This window comes from Crinia signifera, chromosome 2 (assembly GCF_055691185.1).
Source record: "Crinia signifera chromosome 2, ASM5569118v1, whole genome shotgun sequence".
NCBI classification, from domain to species: domain Eukaryota; kingdom Metazoa; phylum Chordata; class Amphibia; order Anura; family Myobatrachidae; genus Crinia; species Crinia signifera.
Window position 1 is genome coordinate 343956813 of NC_139218.1, and position 21564 is coordinate 343978376.

Consider the following 21564-nt stretch of genomic DNA (forward strand, 5'->3'; position numbering starts at 1 on the left):
ACACACGGTTTTCCCTTCTTGCTTCCAGGCATGTCAAACATATTAAACCTGTAAATTGATATCCTTCCACCAATGTGGGCCAGACCTAAAGTATATAAATGGGACTGTTCACAAGCCTGGACACAGAGGCATTCTGTCTCATTCCCTCTTCTAATTTTTCTGTTTCTTCATATTGTCTTTCCAACTTTTTCTAAGCCATAATGAGCCAATATAGGCAAATAGGTGGTTCATCCCAAAGTAAGGGCTTCAGCTCATTCTCTGTGTCCAGAAGCAGCGGAGGCTTTGGAGGTGCTGGTGGAGCCGGTGGAGGTGGTGGAGCTAGCTCTGGCTTTGGTAGCAGAAGCCTTTATAACATAGGAAGTAGAAAGAGCGTTACCATCAGTACTGCAGGTGGTCAATCATTTGGAGGTGGAGCAGGGGGTTATGGTGTAGGAATTAGTGGTGGTGGAGGTGGTGGTGGTGGCGGTTACGGAGGTGCCGGTTTTGGTGGAGGAGCAGGAGGATATGGTGGTGCAGGAGGATTTGGCTCCTTTGGGGGTGCTGGGTTCGGTGGAGGAGCCCAAGCTGGTATTCAAGAAGTTGTAGTCAACCAAAGTCTTCTGGCACCATTGAATTTGGAGATTGACCCTAACATACAGAAGGTCCGAGTCCACGAAAGAGAACAGATCAAAACATTGAACAATAAATTTGCTTCCTTCATTGACAAGGTAATGGTTTAATGTTATTATCTACTACTATTGTATCTATAGTGTGTAATACATACTATTACTCAGACTTCATTTGTACTTAGGGTGTGGTCCTGCATATAGTATGTGAACATTGATCAATGTGTGTATTGTGTCCACCTGACTTTGATTAGCGCAGTCAATACAGTATACTGTATAATAATAATAATAATAATAATATTAATGTAATTAATCATTTATCCATAACAGCATTTATTATTGCATTGTATATTGACATACTATATTTATATGTACAATTTATGCAATTAAGTATTTATTAATAATTGTTCAAATGTAGCTATGGGCATAGCTTGAATATCTGTACAGAATATACATATAATTTGGTACCTTGAGTAGTAATAATAATAATAATTATTATTTTTATTAACTTATCATTAATCTGTTTTGATCCTTCTATTGTGTTTTATGTTTAGAAAAAGTTACATTACATATTCACTGTAAATTGAAAATACTTAATAAACTTTATAAAGAAGAAAGTTTCATTAATACTTCTATATGGTTGACCCTAGGTTCGGTTCCTGGAGCAGCAAAACAAAGTGCTTGAAACAAAATGGAGCCTCTTACAAGAGCAAGGTGGTCAAGTCAAAGGTGGATCCCGCAGAGGGAATGTAGAGGGTATTTTTGATGCCTATGTCGGTAACTTGAAGAGACAGCTGGATGCCCTGCAAAATGATAAGTACAGGCTGGATGGAGAACTTAGGAACATGCAAGATTTGGTGGATGATTTCAAAAATAAGTGAGTAATATTAAGTTTATTGCCATAGGTACACACCTTTTGTATGTTACAAAATGTCAGTGGGTGTTGTAGAGTATTGTATATTTCAAAATGTTCTAAAAAAAATGGCCACACATCATTTTACTTGTTTGAGAAGATGATCTGCAAACATTTTACTTCATTTTGGTTTGGCAGGGAAAAACAGACAGGTTTATCCATATCAGATTCTGTTTTAGAAAACAGCATCATTTTTTAGTTGGAAATGAGTTGGATTTGAAAACTTACGTGTCAGTGGAATGCCCCAGCACACAATTGGATATATTATTATTTGTTAGTGGTGAAAAAGTAATTGAAATACAATATTTGGATTTTCACTTTAGAAAGGTCTGTTCTACACTAGATGCTTTGTGACAAATCAGTCTTTAATTCTGTCTCTTTTCTTGGACACAGGTATGAAGATGAAATTAACAAGAGAACATCAGCAGAGAATGAGTTTGTTGTGATTAAAAAGGTAAGCACTGTAGCAAACGAAATGTGAAAGTATGTTCCACTAGAAATGAATACAATCAGGGCCCACTGTCAGAGTGGTGCAGGTGATACTAATGTAGCATCAGAGGGGTACAGGTGATACTAATGTACCATCAGAGCAGTACAGGTAATACTAATGTACCATCAGAGGGGTACAGGTGATACTAATGTTCCATCAGAGGGGTACAGGTGATACTAATGTACCATCAGAGGGGTACAGGTGATACTAATGTACCATCAGAGGGGTACAGGTGATACTAATGTACCATCAGAGGGGTACAGGTGATACTAATGTACCATCAGAGGGGTACAGGTGATACTAATGTACCATCAAAGCGGTACAGGTGATACTGATGTTCTGCCAAGGCTCAGAGTAGGAGTCTGTGGAACGCGGATAATTATACCTGTGAACTATATTTATTAACAGACAACATGACCCATTGCATTCGGTACACAATGCTCTGTTCCTGGACGTCCCCGGTAATGTATGATTGCCGTCACCTGAGTTGAAACAACCTTCTTGTCAATTACCTAGTTCCACACAGGTAATGGTAATCCCACATTACCAGGGAAGTCCAGGAGCAGAGCACTGTGAACCGAATGCAATGGGTCATGTTGGAGGGTATGTGACAGATGTCTGCCTGGGAGTGAGAAGCAGTTTTGTACTGGAATCTGCAGCACTGCAAGTCCCTCCTAAGACTCACAGGGCAGAAATGGCTTTGACGGGAGCATGGGAGTGGCAAGCTCAGGGACATCTGCCTGCTTTCATTCATAAACCTGCAGTGCCTGCCATACATCTTCTATAGTAAGAGGCACACCCATGTGTGCCTCTTCCCCAGCCCTCCCACATTTACTAAAATCCGAGTTCTGTTTCACAAGGGATGTTACTATGAGCAACCAATCAGAATCTACTTCATATTTATTTAATACCTTCTAAAAGATAATATATTGTATCTGATTGGTTGCCCATAGCAACATCCCATGTGAAATAGAACTCCCATCTTAGTAAATCCCCCCCCCCCAAGTGTGCCTATGCTTGCCTCTCCAAGTGTGCCTTAATCCACCTACCCAAGTATGCCTGTGACCCAAAGCATCAGCAAGTGTACCTCTTCACCCCCCTCCAAGTGTGCCCGGCCGCATGTCTTCCCCAATTGTCCGTTCCTCCATCCTTTCCCAAGTGTGCCTCTTACCCCCTTCGCAAGCGTCCCTCTACCCCATCCCTCCCCAAGAGTACTTGACCCCAAAACCTTTCCAATTGCGCAGCTACCTCTATCCCTTTTCAAATGTGCTTGTGACCCCCTTGCAAGTGTACCTCTACACCAGCCTTCACCAAATGTACTTCTGCCTCTTCTCTAAGTGTGCCTCTCCATAAGTATGCCCTGCCTTCTTCTCTAGGTGTGCCACTGTCTCCTCTCTAAGTGTGCCTCTCCATAAGTATGCCCTGCCTTCTTCTCTAGGTGTGCCACTGTCTCCTCTCTAAGTGTGCCTCTCCATAAGTATGCCCTGCCTTCTTCCCCAAGTGTGCCTATGTCTCCTCCCTAAGTGTGCCTCTGTGTCCTTCTCTGAGTGAGTCTCTGCCCTAGCTCTCCCCAACTGTGCCTTATAACAGATACTCAACATGTATTAACAGTGGATGTTTTCTACAGTACTGTATATCACCTTGCTGGAGTGGAGGTGTGTTCATTTCCGACATACTGTAGGACCGGATTAAAGCAGGGGCAATAAGGATCAGTACCCCTGGCCCCCCCTCTAGCTAGGGGCCTCCTGTGGTTGGCATGAATTTAATATATATATATTTTTTTTTGTTAATGGTTTGTGCATGGGAGTGGGGTAGTGCTGCAGCTTCACCTTTCTGCCAATGGGACAATGATTAATGGTGCTGAGCATGGGGTGCAAAGGCACACTGACTGTACAAGTGTGCAGTGCACTACTGGGAGTTGACCAAGTCCCATGACACTTTGCACATTGGTGGAGCTCATTACATGTTTCTCAGGCCCATGGAGAACAGCAGCAGCCTAGTCATGGGAGGGTTTTTAATCAGTACTGGGACTGTGAGGTCTCCTACAGTCCTACAGAGTAAGGTGCAGAAGGACAAACACAGGCTTTTCATGTGGTATGTATATATATATATATATATATATATATATTTATATATGTCCCCCTGCAGTTACCCATTGACCACGTTTATACTACCTTTACTCTGTGTTTTGACAGTGTAATATTCTCCCATGCAGTGTTTGCGGCCAGTAATGACAAGTGCAAGGGGCCACCGAAGGCTTAATCTGGCACTGCTCCCTGGTGATGGGTTTGAGAAACATCCACATATTTGACATACTTAAAGGAAACAGCTCTTAGGGTAGTTCCATCAGCATTGCAATCAAAGACAAGTTAAAGTGCTTTGCCGTTTATTTAACTTGCTTTTATTAAAGTCACAGAAATGGAGTGCCAAGTAGTCCATCTCCGATCCAAAGTATATTTGTATGAACAAATGCTTCACAATGATGCCACAATGTAAAGAGAACAATCAAGTTTAAGATTCTAGCTGACAATAAATAGCTGACATGTAATTTTCTAGCATAGCTGATTCAAAAAATACATCATACAATGAGGTTCTGACTGCTCACAATGGTTCTGACTTGATAACTGCCAAGTATTTATGTGCACATACTGTACTGATATGCTCACCTAGGGCCACTAAGCTTGAAAAGTGATAAAACGGGGAGTGATAATCCACAACCAATCATCTTACCTGTCATTTTTCAAACACAGCCTGTAACATGGCAGTTATGAGCTGAGGTTTTAATCTATAATTACGGGCTCACACTTACGGGGCCTACACACGGGCATTTTGTAAGTGATCTGACTAGAACCCTCAGAAAATGCCCCTACATCGCTCTATGTGCAGGGCCATATCAATAGCGATGTGCGGCCCCAGGCATCGATATCACGATCCATGCTGGGTACATCTACTTAATCGCCTGTCAGGGCCAAAGTTCTCACCAGAGAACACTGGCCCTGACAGATTGCTTAGCACACAGCGCTGTCACATCGTTGTGCAGCACTGTGTACTGAGCGATCTGAAAGATCTAGCCTCACTCAGATTGCTCATCAAAATCACCCCGTGTGTAGGAGCCTTTAGTTTATGTAAATTACATTTCTCCACTTTTCAAGTAAACCAAAAACATCTGTCCCATTTTAATGAATTCAGAATGACTTTTTACTGTACTGTAGGATGTGGATGCAGCCTATATGAACAAGGTGGAGCTGGAAGCCAAGGTTGATGCCTTAACTGATGAAATCAACTTCCTCAGAGCCTTCTATGAACAGGTAATGTAAACTCTATTGCGTCATTATGATCTCTTCTATCGTATTGGCTAAACCCATCTGTGTATCTTTTAAAATGTGTCAGTGATTAATGAGTGCAGCTGTGCAGCAGCTAGGTTGTCTGGAAAATGTGAACCGTTGGTAGCTCTCGAGGGCTAGGGTTGGCTACCACTGGTCTAAACAATGTAACAGCCCCATTAGACAATTGAAGCATTATTAATGTAACACTAGATGAATCAAACTGTGAATAAACTGAAAATTAAAATAGGGTATAAATGTCAATTATGGCATCATAGTCATTATGAGACTAAACGTTTGGAGGAATTCTTCAAAGTATATGATGATGTGATCGCAAGAGCACTAAAATCTTGGAATATTCTCATAGTACAATACTGTAATAAAGTCTTTGGTATGTCTCCCAGGAAATGGCTGAAATTCAAGCTCAAGTCTCTGACACCTCAGTTGTTCTTTCTATGGACAACAACAGAGCTTTGGACCTGGACAGCATCATCGCTGAGGTGAAGGCTCAGTATGAAGACATCGCCAAAAAGAGCAGATCAGAGGCTGAGGCTGTCTACCAAGGAAAGGTAAGTGCATTGTGGGTTAAGTGTAAGTGCATTGTGGGTAACGAATTATGAGTAACACTTTTAGTTGATTACAAGAAACTAAACTTAACATTTATTGAACTGAGTTATGCGTAAGGCAGGTAGTATATGTATTTACCAAGATGGGAGTTCTATTGAATATGGGCAACTAATCAGATGAACTGTTATCTACTAGAAGGTGCTAAATAAATAAGGAAGTAGATTCTGATTGGTTGCTATGGGCAACATCCCACTCAATAGAACTCTAATCTTAGTAACTAAACCCTGTACAGTCTTCTACAGTCAAATGAGGCATTGTATTTTTAATGACAGGTGAAAGAGCTGCAAGCATCTGCTGGTCAACAAGGTGATGTCCTGCGTAACACCAAGAATGAGATCTCTGAGCTGAGCCGCAAGCTCCAGAGGCTGAAATCTGAAATTGAAAATGTGAAAAAACAGGTACGCTGGCAAACGGATAATTATATTATATCAAATGATTAAAAAAGGGGATAACAGATTAGTTTTGAGGGAAACTGTTTTTCTGTTTGAGTTTACCACATAATTTAAATTAAAATAAAGACAAATTTTATATTAATAAAAATCATTAATGTACACCTCTCACTAATACAATTTTGTGAGATGACGCAAATAAAATTAGCAAGCACCAGGAATTGAGGATTATTAGTCATACTCAGAAGATTTTTTATTTTTATATCACTGTTTGTAATGAATGGTTGGGCTAATGTACATATATTTATTTAGTGTGGCTGATATTACCTATAGGGAGCAATCCAGCAGTCCCCCAATAAAATCCACCACCCCGCTCAGTGTCAATGAAGCCAGATGCAGTCCATGAGACTGTACTGGCTTCACCGTGACTGGCATTGAATTCTTATTAGAAGCCCTACCTCCAGTCACCCGCATGGCAGATACTCTCATTGGAGGTGTTTCTTCCCTCTGGGACTGCCAGTCCAGATTGCAATAAGTAGAGAGCTTGCTATTGGGTAGGAAACCACTCCTTGCCTTTTACTCAGCCCATAGAAGCCAGGCTTTTATGCATATATAGTACCGTCATTACTACTGCACATGTAAAAGGCCCGGCATCTGTCAATTATATTATACAGCACGGCCAGTGGCATACCCCCCTCCTACACTTAGATACGAGCCGCTGCTGCTTATTTATTGGCTCAGCTCACAATGCTGCTGCAGGTAATATTAGTTATGATCAATGAAATTGTGGTCCTGATGCACAAATGCAATTTTCTGATGTACAGGCGAAATACAGATCAATGAGGCAGTTGTATTAAGCCTGGAGAAGAGATAAAGTGGAGATAAAGTGAAAGGAGATAAAGCACCAGACAATTAAATACCAACTGTCATTTTGAAACACAGGGGCCAGTGCTGTAGGGTACAGCCAGGGCACTCGGAGCAAGCTCATATCACAGCACACCCCGCCCCCCCCCCCCCCCCCAGCCCTCAGTGACAGCACCATCCTCCCCAGTCGTTAGTGGCAGCACCCCCCTCCCCAGCCCTCAGTAGCAATACCCCCATCCTCAGCCCTCAGTGGCAGCACCCTCCTCCCAGCCATTAGTGGCAGCACCGCCCTCCCCAGCCCTCAGTGGCAGGACCCTCCTCCCCAGCCATTAGTGGCAGCACCCCCCTCCCCAGCCCTCATTAGCAATACCCCATGCCCAGCCCTCAGTGGCAGTGCAGTACTCCCCCTCCCAGCCCTCTCTAGTAGTACCCCCAGCCCGCAGTGGCAGTGCAGTACAGCCCTCAGTGGCAGAATTCCCCCTCCCCAGCCCTCAATAGCAGTTGCCCCATCCCCAGCCCTCAATAGCAGTAACCCCATCCCCAGCCCTCAGTAGCAGACCTCCTCCTCCCCAGAACTCAGCAGCCCTGCCCCCTCCCCAGCCCTCCGTTGTACCTCACCTTACCGTCAATGTCTGATTGTAGTAGTTGCTTCTGGTCTGGCTGGGAGTTCAGCAGTGCTGCTTCCCCTCTCTTCCTCCTGCCAAGGTATTGCAGCAGCGCCGGCTTTTCCCCACTCCCTCCCGCCAGGGCAATGCAGGGGCGCCGGCTTCTCCCTCCCGGCAGGGCAACGCAGGGGTGTCGGTCTCTCCCTCCCACCAGGGCAACGCAGCAGCGCTGCCTTACCCCCATCTCCCTTCTGCTCGGGCAATGCAGCAGTGCAGGCTTTACCCCTCCTCCCTGCCCCCAGGGATGGGGGAGCCACACAGAACACAGCAGAAGGGGGCGCCCTGCAAACCTTTGGCGCCCGGAGCAAGAGCTCCACCGGCGCCACCCTAGCTACGCCTCTGACAAGGGCAGATTTATTAAGCTCGGTGAAGTGCTAAAGTGTCTTTTTTTATTAAGAATGACAGCTGCAGAAATGGGATCATGGGCAGAAATGTAAAATTATACTTTTACTTTTTTTTTTTTATAGGAAAAACAACCTGGTTTTGTTTTATTTGTTTATCTCAACTTGAAATCTCACTGCATAATCACTGCATAATCACTGCATAATCAATGGAAATCTTGACTTTGCTAACTCTCATACTGTATCTATGAAAGTCCCCCAGTTGAGTATGTGACACTCTGTCTTTATTTTATGCAGAATGCTAAGCTTCAGACAGCCATTGCTGAAGCAGAGGACCGTGGTGAGATTGTACTGAAAGATGCCCACACAAAATTGGCTGAACTGGAAGCAGCCCTACAAAATGCCAAGCAGGAGATGGCTCGCCAATTACGAGAATACCAGGAGCTGATGAATGTCAAACTGGCTCTGGATGTTGAAATTGCCACCTACCGGAAACTGCTGGAAGGAGAGGAGACCCGGTAAGTGCTCAGGTTTATTTTCCTGTGTTATTACATTAATGTAGTATAATAAAGTTAGTTTTTAAGAAGAATGCATAGTTACCATAGTAGCCAATGGTGTAATTGATACAGGTCCTGCAGCTTCGGGGAAGTGGGGGGGGGGGTCTCGCTCATTTGTAAATGTGCACAAGCTGTGTGTAAGCTAAACTGCAGCGCCCACTAAACTGCAGCAAACACCCCCCCCAGGTAAAATATGCCACCCAGATAAGTGTCAGTGAGCCAGATGTAGTTTGTGAGACTGCATTGGCTTTACTGTGACTGGCATTGTCTCCTATTGGAAGTCCCACCTGTCAATCACAGATACACAAGGTCAGGGCTGCCACCAGGAATTTTGGGGCCCAGGACTGATTTCCAGTCCGTGCCCCATAAGCCCCCCCATCCGCCGCAGAGGGTTGCTGTGGGCAACATGAGCTTCCTGGGCCCTTCCAGAGGCTGGGGCACGGGACAGCTGTACCCACAGCACCTTCATGTCGGCGGCCCTGCACAAGGCAGTCCCATTGGGAGGTGTTCCCTCACTCGGGCCAGCCAATCCCAACTGCGATAAGCAGAGAGCTGGCTTCCTGTACAGTATGTAACCATACCCTGCCATATCATGCAGCTAAATCCGGCTTATATGGGCTGGAGTCAGTGCATTCCATAGAAGCCGGGTTTGTGTATGTGCAGTCCCACAGCAGCGACTGAGCATGCGCCAGTCCCAGGACACATCGGATCCATTGTGCAGGTGCTGGGACCCATGTATAAGTAAGAAAATGCCCTTTGTCGCAAATGTGTCCTTTTATTTCCTACCCATTAGGTCTATTAAAATAATCTCAGATCATACTACAATTGTTTTGGTTACATTTACTTTCTGGGACCTTGGCCCTTATTCTGATCGGTGCGGCCCGATCAGAATATGCGGCCGCAACCGTGCAGGCGAATCCCCGCCTTCCATACGGATCGCCACCTGCCGTCCGTATGCGGATATGTGGCGATCCGCATGAAATTGGACGGGGATACGCCTCCTCCGTCTTGGGAGCAGCCCCTGCATTCGATGGTCGCCGAACATCGAATGCAGGGCCGCACGCTCCACCAGGTCCCGCAACACAAGACCACACGGACACTTGTCCGTGTGAAATCATGTATGGGGGCGGGCAGCTGACATCCGGCGATGTCAGATGCCCGCCCTGTACCCACGCGTCACGGCCTCATTACCATGCATACGCCCCGCGTTTGCATGGGAACGCCCATGAAACGTGGGGCGTATGCATAGGGTAATGAGGCTAAGTAGCCCCTCACGCCCCTCTACGCCCCCTGTGCGGCGTATAAAGAATCCGTGCGGCGAAATCGCCTGCACATGCGCAGAGTGACCTCTGCACATGCGCAGACGATCAACATCGGCGGTCCGTCCGCATGCGGGAATTTCCGCACCGATCAGAATAAGGGCCATTGTATCCAACCTTCCACCCAAATATGACAATACAGTAATCTAAATAACATTTCAATTCAATAATATTTTTATTAATATCTTCTTTGACTCAGAACTGATTTATATTTTTCTTGAAATTTCAGGTTGTCTACAGACAGCAATGTCAGCATCTGTAAGTATTGTTTTTATACATATTTGTCAGTAAATTTTGGCTTTTGAATTTGAATAGAGAAGTTCGATTTCAATACAGTTTTTAACTGCAACATGGCAGTTGGGACCACTTCTAATGATGTGTTTAAAAATGTTTGCTTGCGTTCATTGGTAAGGCATCTGTCTATAACAGCGGTTCTCAAACTGTGGGTCCTGACCCCAAAGTGGTTCCCGACCTTCTCAGTATGGGGACACAACTCCATGTTGCTGACCATCAGGCTGATGACTTTTGTAATCTCAGTCGGTGATTCAAGGAGTCTGAAAAATTCTATGAATTGTCTGTTATTTTAGACTCCTCCCATCATTCTGTGCCTCCACATTGCTGCCATGTATGTGCTGTCTGCTGACTGCACATGTGATGTGATGACCTTCTGCAGTCATTTGCTGGGGTCCTGTAATTAATTTTATTGTCTGATGGGGTCCCAGAGCAAAATACTTTGAGGATCCCTAGTCTATTATAATTCAGATTACAAATATGCCTTAAAATTTGTGTTTTTTAAAAAATAATAATTTTTTTGTAAATACCCAAAGACATATTTTAACATGTTCCCAGGGGATGCGGTCGTAATCCTGATGGTCAAAATACGGACGCCGGAATCTCGACCACCGCAATGTCGGCACTTTGCCCCTCTATGGGTGTCCACGACACCCATAGAGAGAGAATAAAATAGTGTGCCGAGCGCAGCGAGGCACCGGGTCCGCTGCGCGACGAGCGTAGCGAGCCCGCAAGGGGGGGTTGGGGGGGGGGGCAATCCAAGGCCCCCTCTTGTCTGCATTTCGGCAGTCGGGATTCTGGTGTCGGTATTTCGACCGTCGGGATTCCAACCGCAGGGATTTCATACTGTTCCTGTTTCCAGTGATTTTCGTACTGCGTCATTTTCCTGGTGGTTTGTGCAGCACAGATTGTGACTGTAAAAGAGGAAAGAGAGTGTGCTACTGTATATGGGTCCCCCTGGACCCATTGGCCAATGTGCACGGCACACTATGCACCTGGTATAAATAAGCCACTGTAAAGTATAATTAAAGTAATATAATTCATACCTGCATGGAAGTATATATAGGGGTGATTTTGGTTGGTTTGCAAAAGCAAAATCCATGTGCACTGCAGGTGGGGCAGAAATAACAAGTGCAGAGAGAGTTATATTTGTGTGGGGTGTGTTCAAACTGAAATATAAATTGCAGTGTAAATGCCCCCAGACACTGGGCTGATTTCCCCCCTGAGAGCCCCCGGCAGCTCCTCTGAGACTCACATGTGATCTGGAACTTGATGTGCCATTTTTACATGTAATTAATCGTATGCGGTTTAATACATGTAATACTACCGGGCAGCTGCTGCTGCATCGGGGGGCGGGCAGCAGGGTCTGGCCAGCTGGTGGTGGTGGAGGGGGGTGGGCAGCTCATAGTGGCGGGCAGCGGGGTCCATCCGAGCAACGGTGGAGGCTGGGAGCATGTAGTCAACTTTTCGTTGGATGGCGGGACGGGAGATGCGCCTGCTGAATATTTTGAAATGACTAGCCGGATGTTGATTGGCTTAAAGAATTCTCTCAGCCAATCAGCGGCCTACCATCACCAATCAATGTCCAGCCAGTCTTTTCAAGATATTCAGCAGCCGCATCTCCCACCCCGCCGCCCGGCAAAATGCGGTTACAAGTTCCTAGCCGCCGCCGCTGCTCGTACGGACCCAGTTGCCCGCCACTATGTGCTGCCCGCCCCCACCACCACCATCAGCTGGCCTGACCCAGCTGCCTGCCCTCCGCTGCACGGTCGGGTGGTCAGATGGGCAGCAGGTCCGACCACCGGCTCAGGTCTGATGCACACGGGACCAATTCGTCATACATGAGTTCTGCCAAAATCACATGTGTTTGAAATCCTAACCGTTTCAGTGCGCGGTCCCGTGCGTATCAGATTAGATTTGGAGGTCGGACCTGCTTGCACGTCAGTTGCAAGGAAAAGGGTCACATGCGATACATCACATGTCAAAGGACTGCATGCAATGTATAGCATGCAATCCTGCCACCTGGGAACGTCCCTGGTGGCTTCAGGGGGATCGCATGGCCATATACTGCTGCGAGAAATCACAGTAGTACATGGCCACCTATATATCTGATATTACGTTCCAACTAACTGTGATCCGTGTGATAGGTCAACATTGTCTAGGTCAACAGTCAATCGGTCGACACCATATGCATGTGGTTGACATGGTCAAAAGGTTGACATGGCCAGGATCAACACATAAAAAGGGTGTTTTGGGACTTTTTCATTGTGGAACTCTTTCATATTTACCATCCATGTGCACAATAACTGAGAAGAGTAAAGTGTGCAGAGCTTGAGGGGACATGATACATAAATTGGAGGTCCCAAAGCTCAGGTGTTGACACTGACACCAAAAATGGATGAAAAACTCATGTTGACCTTTTCATGTGTCGACCATTTCTGAGTTGAACTTTTGTTTGTGTCAACCTTTTGTCTCGACCTTGTGCGTGTCAAAATGTTGATGTCGACCTTGGCACTATCAACCTAATGAACCACACCCCATCACACTAAATAGACAAGTACTCCAAGAGATCACTGAAGTGATGACATCAGAACTCACAATTTCCATGCCATGACATCAGAATCAACTGTGTATATGCACATTCTCTGAAGTTTATATTTGAGCGTCCGGGGTCAGATTCCACACTCGGTTCTTCTTCCAAAGATTTGGTAGTCAAAAGCATTTGACTGCAAATGCTATGGTAGGTGTGGCGTAAATTGCCTAATACCATCTAGGATTAATGTTTTCCCAAGAGTGTCCCAACAAAGAGTTTTCTTTTCTCCCTGTTCTTAGTTTATATTTGTGTAAGTTCTTCCTTAAGTATTTAACACTTTTGATTTTTACAGCTGTAATCAGTGGAAAGACATCCCTGGGTGGAGGATCTGGTGGTGGCGGAGGAGGAAGCTACAGCTTTAGCTCTGGAGGAGGAGGAGGAGGAGGAGGATCTGCTGGAGGTTTCTATGCTGGAGGTGGTGGTGGTGGATTCAGCTCTTCCAGCTCCTCAGGATATGGCTTTTCATCTGGTGGTGGTGGTGGTAGCAACAGTGCTAGATTTGTATCCAGCCAATTAAGCTACAGAAGTTAAATCGGAGATGTTTTGCTTTTATAAAACTCCCCAAATGTCCCCCTGCTTACAAAGATGTATGACATCACTGTCGGATCATTCTCTATTGGCTATTTACTTTTGTGTCCAAGTATCTGTAGGACTATACAGTATCTAAATGCCACTTTAAGCTCATATCTTAATTTGTTTCCACAGCTGTATAGATCCAAGCATCTTTTCCAGGAGATACAGCCACACATAAGATTGTAGTTTAGCGTCACCCTGCCCATACAGTAGTATATGTATAATTTTGACCAAAAATAAATATATTTCACGTAGACATATCACAAGCCCTTACGATAAAACAAATCATAATTACCCAATTTTCCTGCCAGCTTCTTGGCAGCTTGTGGATATGACTTGATAATGCCACTGAAATGGGCAGGACAAAATTTGGGGAAGACTTACAGAAACTCACTATGGCAACTCTAATACCAGTGCATGCAAAAGCAAGCAGTGTTTGTTCTGTATGCAAAAAGATATATATTTTATCCTTGTCCACAATTGCTTAATTAAAGCCCTTTCGTATCCACCTTCTGAGAGAATTACTTGCTCTAAAAGTTCTTCCCCTAATTCAGAAGTCACCTATATATTCAATTATGTGGTAAATATAATAGTCCCAGAGTTGCTAGGACTTTATGTGAGTCTTCCCATTTTTTTTTTTTTTAAAGTGGTAGTCATTTAGAAGGCAAAACCAACCCGGAAACGATTTGGCCTATAATCTAAATCAGGCATGTCCAACGTTGGCCCTCCAGATGTTTTGAAACTACACATCCCAGCATGATTTGCAATATGTTTAGCATTCTCTAATAGCAAAACTGTGGCAAAGCATGCTGCGATGTTTAGTTTCACAACATCTGGAGGGCCAACGTTGGACATGCCTGATCTAAATGATGGCAAGCAATCTGTACACAAATGTTAACCATTTGAATGTTTACAGTCATTTTGTTTTCATGAGATGAATAAAGGAAGTTAGTTCATACAGAGCCCTTATCTATGTTACATAAATTAATAATCAGGATTTGTAATGTACAGTACTATTATTCCTGTTTTCATGTGGAGTTATATGGTGCTATATAAAAGGACTGACCAATATGTGGCTTTGATTTTATGCTGATTGTTTATGGTTATATGTGATTGATCAAAATTATGAGTTTACACTCAGGCACACTTAATTAATGTATTCCTCAAATCTGGCCTGTTAGGGCTTCAAAGCTCTGAATGATACAGCCCTGGGATATATCACATGTCTGTGTTCATTTTAGATTCTAATAAAGTTTGTTGTAAGAAACTACTTTGAACCCAGGCATTGGTAAGCAACATGTCTAGATATATGTACTGTATGATGTATACCATGTTCCTGGAGTCTGCATATTGCACTGAATACTTCATAACCAAAACAAATAATTACTGGTTGCAAATTTACAAAAATGAATCAATCTTTTTGTATCCATATATTCTGATTTTTTTTCATCTCTCGAATAAACACTATGATATGCTTCTTTATTTTAGTGTGTGTCTATATTCTCACAGTGGCTTTTTGCAAAACTACAAAGCATCATTTTTATAGAAAGCCACTGATAGCATATTAATTGCTGTTCCAACTGACTGGCTAGCTCCGCTTGATTCATTAATCCCCCACCCCCATTTCATTCCCATTAAAGCTAAAATTCCTCCATTTTGTATTGGGGAAGTCCTAGTGACGTAACTCTAAAAAATGCTCATCGTCAGGGGATTCCCCCTCCCTCCTGCCACTGCCAGGGTCTGTCACGTCTTCCCATATTAAAAATGTCCTTATGTCCTTCCCAAAATGTCTGCCGCCTCCTCTACCAATCACATAATAACTGTCTCCATTAAGGCGGTGGCCATTGTGGGAGGAACATTTTCAATAGCAGGCAGACGCAACCAACCCAAGTGGCTGTGGATAGAGAATAGAGGGAATTCCCTGGCAATAAGCAGGTACCATTGATTGTAATAGCAGATTGGTTAGACCAGGAAGAAATGCATGCAAGAAGTAGGGGTCTATTTACAAAGCCATAGATAGAGATAAAGTGTATGGAGATAATAGGCCTAATTCAGACCTGATCACAGGACAAATTTGTTTTTAAATTGGCAAAACCATGTGCGCTGCAGGTGGGGCAGATTTAACAAGTGCAGACAGTTAGATTTGGGAGGGTTATTTTTTGTCTATTTAACAAGTGCAGAGAGTTCGATTTGGGAGGGTTATTTTGTGTCTGTGCAGGGTAAATAGTGGCTGCTTTATAGTTTATACTGCAATTTGGATTTCAGATTAACACTGTAACACACCCCAGCCAAATCACTTGTTTATTTGCTCCATCTGCAGTGCACATGGTTTTGTCCATTTTGAGAACAAATTTGTCCGGAGATCAGGTCTGAATTAGACCCCATGTTACAGGATGTGTTTAAAAATGACATTTGGATCTGGCTGGTTTTACCTGCAACCACTTTATCTCCATCCAAGGCTTAGTACATAGACCCCATAGATAGTTATAGGGAAGGCTCCAGGGGTGGGGCTGCAGCACAGTTCAAAATACAAATAGGATAGCCACACCAACTTCCACCAGCTTCCATACCAAACTGACTCACTGGCAGTTGGTGTTTGTCCCCTATTTAAAGTTTGAACTGTGGTGCAGCTCCACCTCTAGAGCCGCAACTGGTCAATTATGTGCCTAATTTCACTGTTAAATTGTATATCTTCACAAGAATTTACTATTATACTCTTGCTGGGAGAAATGCTTAAGGGGAGATGTATTACCATAGGCATTACCATGCCCTTCTCCTAAGTGCTAAGAGACATCCTGCCCGGAAAGACTTCAGTTTTTACATTTATGCCCATGGAGTACAACAGTTTTTACTTCTGTGTAGGGTCTTCTTTTTTTATTTTATTTTATATATTAGGATGTAAAAGTGTTCAGATGAATGCTTGAGAGTGAGGGCTCTAGTGCTAATAGCTGCTGAACTGGGACTGGGGACCTGTGGGCACCTGGCCATGCTGTTTGTGCTTTGGGAGATGTGGCAGAGATTGAGCTTGTCCCAGTCATTACCATATATGGAGTGACAGGTCCACTCGGGGCTCTAGGTATCTCCTACTGTATAATGAACAGCCCAAATTGAAAATATAGCAGCCATTAATAAAAAAAAAAAAAAAGGCAAGGTGAGATCAGGCACATTTGGTCATCCTGAGGGACTGTGTGACCCTCAGAGAGGGTAAACCATCTATGGAGGACAACCAAAAGAAGCTTGAGGTAAGTTCTGACTGCATTATATCAGTAAGATGAAGACTAGTGGAGGAGTCATAAATTATCCTTGATAGATATGTATAAATGGCTTTAAATATATGTATTTATGAAAATATGTATCAGACTCCATAGTCTGTCTTGCCAAATTCAGTTACTTTATTCCAGCCAACAGGACAATGTCTTTCCTCAAAAGAGCTTCTCCAAGAGAAAGACATATGTGGTCAAGCAAGCACAAAGGACAGGGGTGTAACTAAATATTCATAGGCCCCAAAGCACTTAGTGGTGATGTCTGCTATGGCAGCTCTCGTACAATCTATGCAAGTGATAGTTATTCCATAACTGGATGCAGGGGCGGATTGGTACACCGGGACACCGGGTCATTTCCCGGCGGGTCAGTCCCATCCTCCTCTGCTGGGCTGGCTAGCACTGCCTGCAGGGTGGCCGGCAGAGTGCCCAGCAGACAGTCCACGCTCCCTCTTGAATTATTTTCACACCGTGCCCCCTCTCTACAGGGGGCAAGGCAGCACCGCCAGCACAAGCTGCGCAGGAGGCAGGCAGCGCCGACTACCCGCTGCCTGTATGCCAGGGGAAGGAGGATGCAGGTGGGTGCCAACTGTATGCAGGGACTGGGAGAAGGAGGCTGTGGGTGTCGCCGCCGGTACGCATGGCTCAGTGTGCACAACGGCGCTGCTCCTACAGCGGGAAACAGATAGTCCAACAAAGCACTATCTGGAACACGGGGAGAAGGAGGCCCGGCAGCAGCAGCAGCAGTGAGCTTTGGAGGGTGTGAGGAGACCCAACACTGAAGTGGGGTGGGGCCTGGGTGCAGAAGGCACCCACTTAATTAGTAAGTACTATACATTCGTACAGACCAGGGCTGTGGGGGTCCTGGACAATAAAAATTGTGGGGGCCCCCTCCTTTCACACACCCCTCGCTCTCCCCCGCCCTCTCCTCTTACAGGTTCTACAGTGCCATGTCAGTGGCGGATCCACCACGAGGCATCAGGGGCAGCACGAGGCAGACAGAAGGTCCCTGTGGCGCATCGGCAGCGGAGGGGTCCTGCGGTGGATGGGAACTAGTTCCCATCCACCACAGGACCCCGACGCTGACTGTCCAGCCCCCGCAGGGACCCCCTGCCCGCTTCACGCTGCCTAGACCCCAGGGACATGCTGCCCAGACCCCGCTGCCTGACACCCACCCACTGCAGACTGGTGTGAGGGCCCCTGATATGTGGGGGCCCCAAGGTGACCGCCCCTGTCACCCCGGGGCAGATCCGCCACTGCATCTGACTCTCATTTCTTTTTCTCTCCCTCTCTCCCTCATCTGCTCCTCCCCCAGCCACCCCCTCGCTTGATTTCTCTCCTCACTTTTTCTTACCCCTTTTCTCCCCCTCTCGTTCTCTGCCCTTTTTCTCCCTTCAATGCTTCCCATCCTTCTCTCCCCTGAGCTCCCTCACTCTTACTCCTCTCTTTTTCTCCCTCTCATGCTTCCTCTGCCTTCCTTCCTGTATTTCTCTCTCTCTCTCCGCCACCCCCCTCTCCAGTCTCTCCCCACTTTTTCTCTTGTGCTCCTCCCTCTTTTTCCATGAAGCACTCCCTCTCATGACCACCCCTTTTTACCCTCTCTTTTTGACCCTCTTTGTCGCTTTATCTTTCTACTGCCCTCTAAGGAGCACCATAGTGACAATGGCGGGGGGGGGGGACCTTTCAAGATATATGGGACCACATCCCCGCTTCACCCACAATCATGGCATTGCTAATCACAATGACCCTGTAATTTTTTGCTAGATCCACCTCTATGTCAGTGTGTATGTTTGTGTGCTATCCATGTGTGTCTATTGCTAGAGGAGCAGTGGGGCTGTGTGTGTGAAGGACCTGTCAGTGTGGGGAGGGTTCCCAGCAGGGGGATGTGTATGTTAGATTCACCAGTATAATGATAATATGTGGTTACCAGAGTTTTCAGTTTAAGGGGGTGCTTACCATTTTGTCAATACTTTATCCTTGGTTTTATTTTTAACAATGTTTTTGTTATGTAGTGTGTCCTGGTGGTGAGGATGCAGTGGCGGGTATAGAGGGGTCAGTAGTGTAGTGGCGGGTATAGAGGGGTCAGTAGTGTAGTGGCGGGTATAGAGGGGTCAGTAATGTAGTGGTGGGTATAGAGGGGTCAGTAGTGTAGTGGCGGGTATAGAGGGGTCAGTAATGTAGTGGCGGGTATAGAGGGGTCAGTAATGTAGTGGCGGGTATAGACGGGTCAGTAGTGGCGGGTATAGAGGGGTCAATAATGTAGTGACAGGTATAGAGGGGTCAGTGAAGTAGTGTAGGGGATAGAGGGGTCAGTAATGTAATGGCGGGTATATGGGGTTCAGTGATGTACTGTAGGGTGTAGAGGGGTCAGTAATGTAGTGAAGAAAATAGAGGGCATAGCAGCAGGTATAGCAGGATTAGTAATGTAGTGGCGGATATAGAGGGGTCAGTGATGTAGTATAGAGTATAGAGGGGTCAGTAATGTAGGGGCGGGTATATGGGGGTCAGTGATGCACTGTAGGATGTAGAAGGATCAGTAATGTAGTGGTGGGTACAGCGAGATCAATAATGTAGTGTTGATTATAGCAGAATCAGTAGTGTAGTAGCAGGTATATAGAGGTCTGACTCAGACACAGCAACTGCAGCAAATATTCAAGGAAGGCCGGTATTGTATCTAACCCAGAAACAGGCCTCATGATGAGTAATCCCACCCAGCTCTACAAACCCCACCCCCTCAAAAGACCCCGCCCATTAGGGCTGCTACCATACTTTTTCCGGGCTGCTTTTCCATCCCAATCCACCCCTGACTGGATGGTATCCTGGTCAAATGAATTTAGGACAATTTTCTTTTTAATCTGCTGAACCTTGCATCATTGACCTTAGTGTCACATGATTGGAAATCAATTTATCAAAAGTCTAGTTTGATTCTGGATCAGCACATGTCCTGAGATTCCTGTTGGACATAAACTGCCAAAGAGTATTAATTTCTGCTGGAGTAGACCATTTTTATGGCTGGGTTCCAGGTCAGATTTATTTTGTATCTTACGCTAGTTTTGACCAGGGCCGGCGCTAGCCGCTCAGCAGGGGATGCAGAGCAGGGAGGCGCCGTGCTGGAGAGGCGCTCTCCCGACTCTGCTAATTATCTTCTTTCAGGGGCCGCTATTGCTGCTGGCTGCCAATGCTCCTATGAGCGCTGGCAGCGTGCAACATGAAATGTAAAGGTGCAGCCGGCTAGCGCAGCACAGCTCCGGCGTTAGCAGACACGTACGTGAGCAGGGCTGGCCTGGCCATTACCTTATGCAGCAGAAGTGCAAATAGCCAGCCAGCCAGCAGAGGGCGCTGGCCAGCTTGAGTCAGACAACATGCTCCAAGTGCAAGCTGCCTGCCTGACACTCGCTGGTTTAACTCGGGAGGAGCTGATGGACAGAGGAGGAACTTTCCAGGCTGGCTAGGAATAGTGAGTATTAGAGGGCTGCTGGACAGGGTGGTCTTTTTCCTAGCTTTTCCCTTGCATTCTTCCCTGCTGGCCTCCTATACCTGTACTTGTAAATTAGTTAAACTCCCCTTTGCTGATTGCAGCCAGCCTCCGAGATGTATGCATCACCTGAGAGCTGTATGAAGTTGGACAACAGGTCTGACAGGCCAGACAGGAGGACTACAGGTCCCATCATGCCCTCATAACTTACATCAGGATTGTAATACTGCAGCTGATATAGCCCTCTGCTGGTCAGCTTACACCACCTGCTGGCTCAAGCAGCATGCCGGCAGCCATGTGCCAAGTTTGAGCATGCAGGCAATGCTGTTAGCCTGAATATTTATATGTACATATGGATATTATTTGTTTTATGACATGGCATGCGCATTCAATCAGTATTGTACGGTATATTATCTTGCGGGTACACACTGACATGTGCCAGATGACACTGCCACCGTCAGATGCCACGTTATGCCCTTTATCTGTTGGAGTAATAGTTTTGCCACTTGCCATGCTTGTTGAGATGCCTCTGAGTTTCTCTAGATGTTTCTATGTAATCTTACCATGCCTTTAGTTGTGAAACCACTTGCTGTCAGAATAGTGCTAAACCGCAATGTACACACCACATACTGTATGGAAGTATGGTACCATAACCCATACGGACTGGGAATTGCCGCTGTATCCTGCTTCTCTGCCAGCATGCATACTCTGCACTGGTCATTATACACCTATGCCCATCTATCTTTTATTTTGTTGCAAACAATATTGGACCGTTCAGGTACTACACTAGAGCAGCGTCCATGATAGTTATTGGTGACAGTCCCCATATGTATGACCGCAAGCTCTGGTGCTCACATTGGCAAATAATTCAGTGTGAAGTGCTTTCTGGATCTTATGCAAACTTTACACTAAGCTAGCGATAATCTCCCTCCCAGGGATCATGCTAGAGGACGGAATCACAGCAGAATTGCTCTTTATTTTTTGGGGGTATTTTCTTTTCCTTTTTTTCTTCATGAGGCTGATACCGGATATTATGCATGTTTCTTAATAGCACAAGGGTGGTCATGCTCAGTGTTATCCATATTTGCAATAACTACTGTAAGACGTAGATCTTATCTCACTCTGAACATACAGATGGGGTGCCTCTCAGCCAGCTCAGGGAATCACCAGATTTGGTGGTGAGCGAATTCCCTGCCTGTCTCTGCTTCAGGAAGATGGGCAGGGTGAGTGGGGGCTACAGGGGAGACAGGGGAGCTGCAGGGAGCCAACAGAGGGCGGC

At 45.6% G+C, this 21564-nt stretch overlaps 1 protein-coding gene across 1 annotated transcript; it reads left to right on the top strand.

Annotated features, from left to right (window-relative positions):
* Positions 1-200: 200 nt before the first annotated feature.
* LOC146059157 (keratin, type II cytoskeletal cochleal-like) lies at positions 201-13508 on the top strand. The gene is made up of 9 exons (XM_083171278.1): positions 201-707; positions 1256-1482; positions 1912-1972; positions 5221-5316; positions 5736-5900; positions 6231-6356; positions 8515-8735; positions 10323-10351; positions 13270-13508. Exons 1-9 carry the CDS (start codon positions 201-203, stop codon positions 13506-13508), a joined length of 1671 nt encoding a protein of 556 aa, XP_083027404.1.
* The last annotated feature ends 8056 nt before the right edge of the window (positions 13509-21564 follow it).

What these genes read in the sequence shown, in the direction of transcription:
- LOC146059157 (XM_083171278.1), top strand. Translation starts at nt 201, where the DNA reads ATGAGCCAATATAGGCAAATAGGTGGTTCATCCCAAAGTAAGGGCTTC. An exon ending in AGGCTGTCTACCAAGGAAAG is followed by an intron (nt 5,901 to 6,230) that starts GTAAGTGCATTG and finishes TTTTAATGACAG; the next exon opens with GTGAAAGAGCTGCAAGCATC. An exon ending in CTGGAAGGAGAGGAGACCCG is followed by an intron (nt 8,736 to 10,322) that starts GTAAGTGCTCAG and finishes TTGAAATTTCAG; the next exon opens with GTTGTCTACAGACAGCAATG.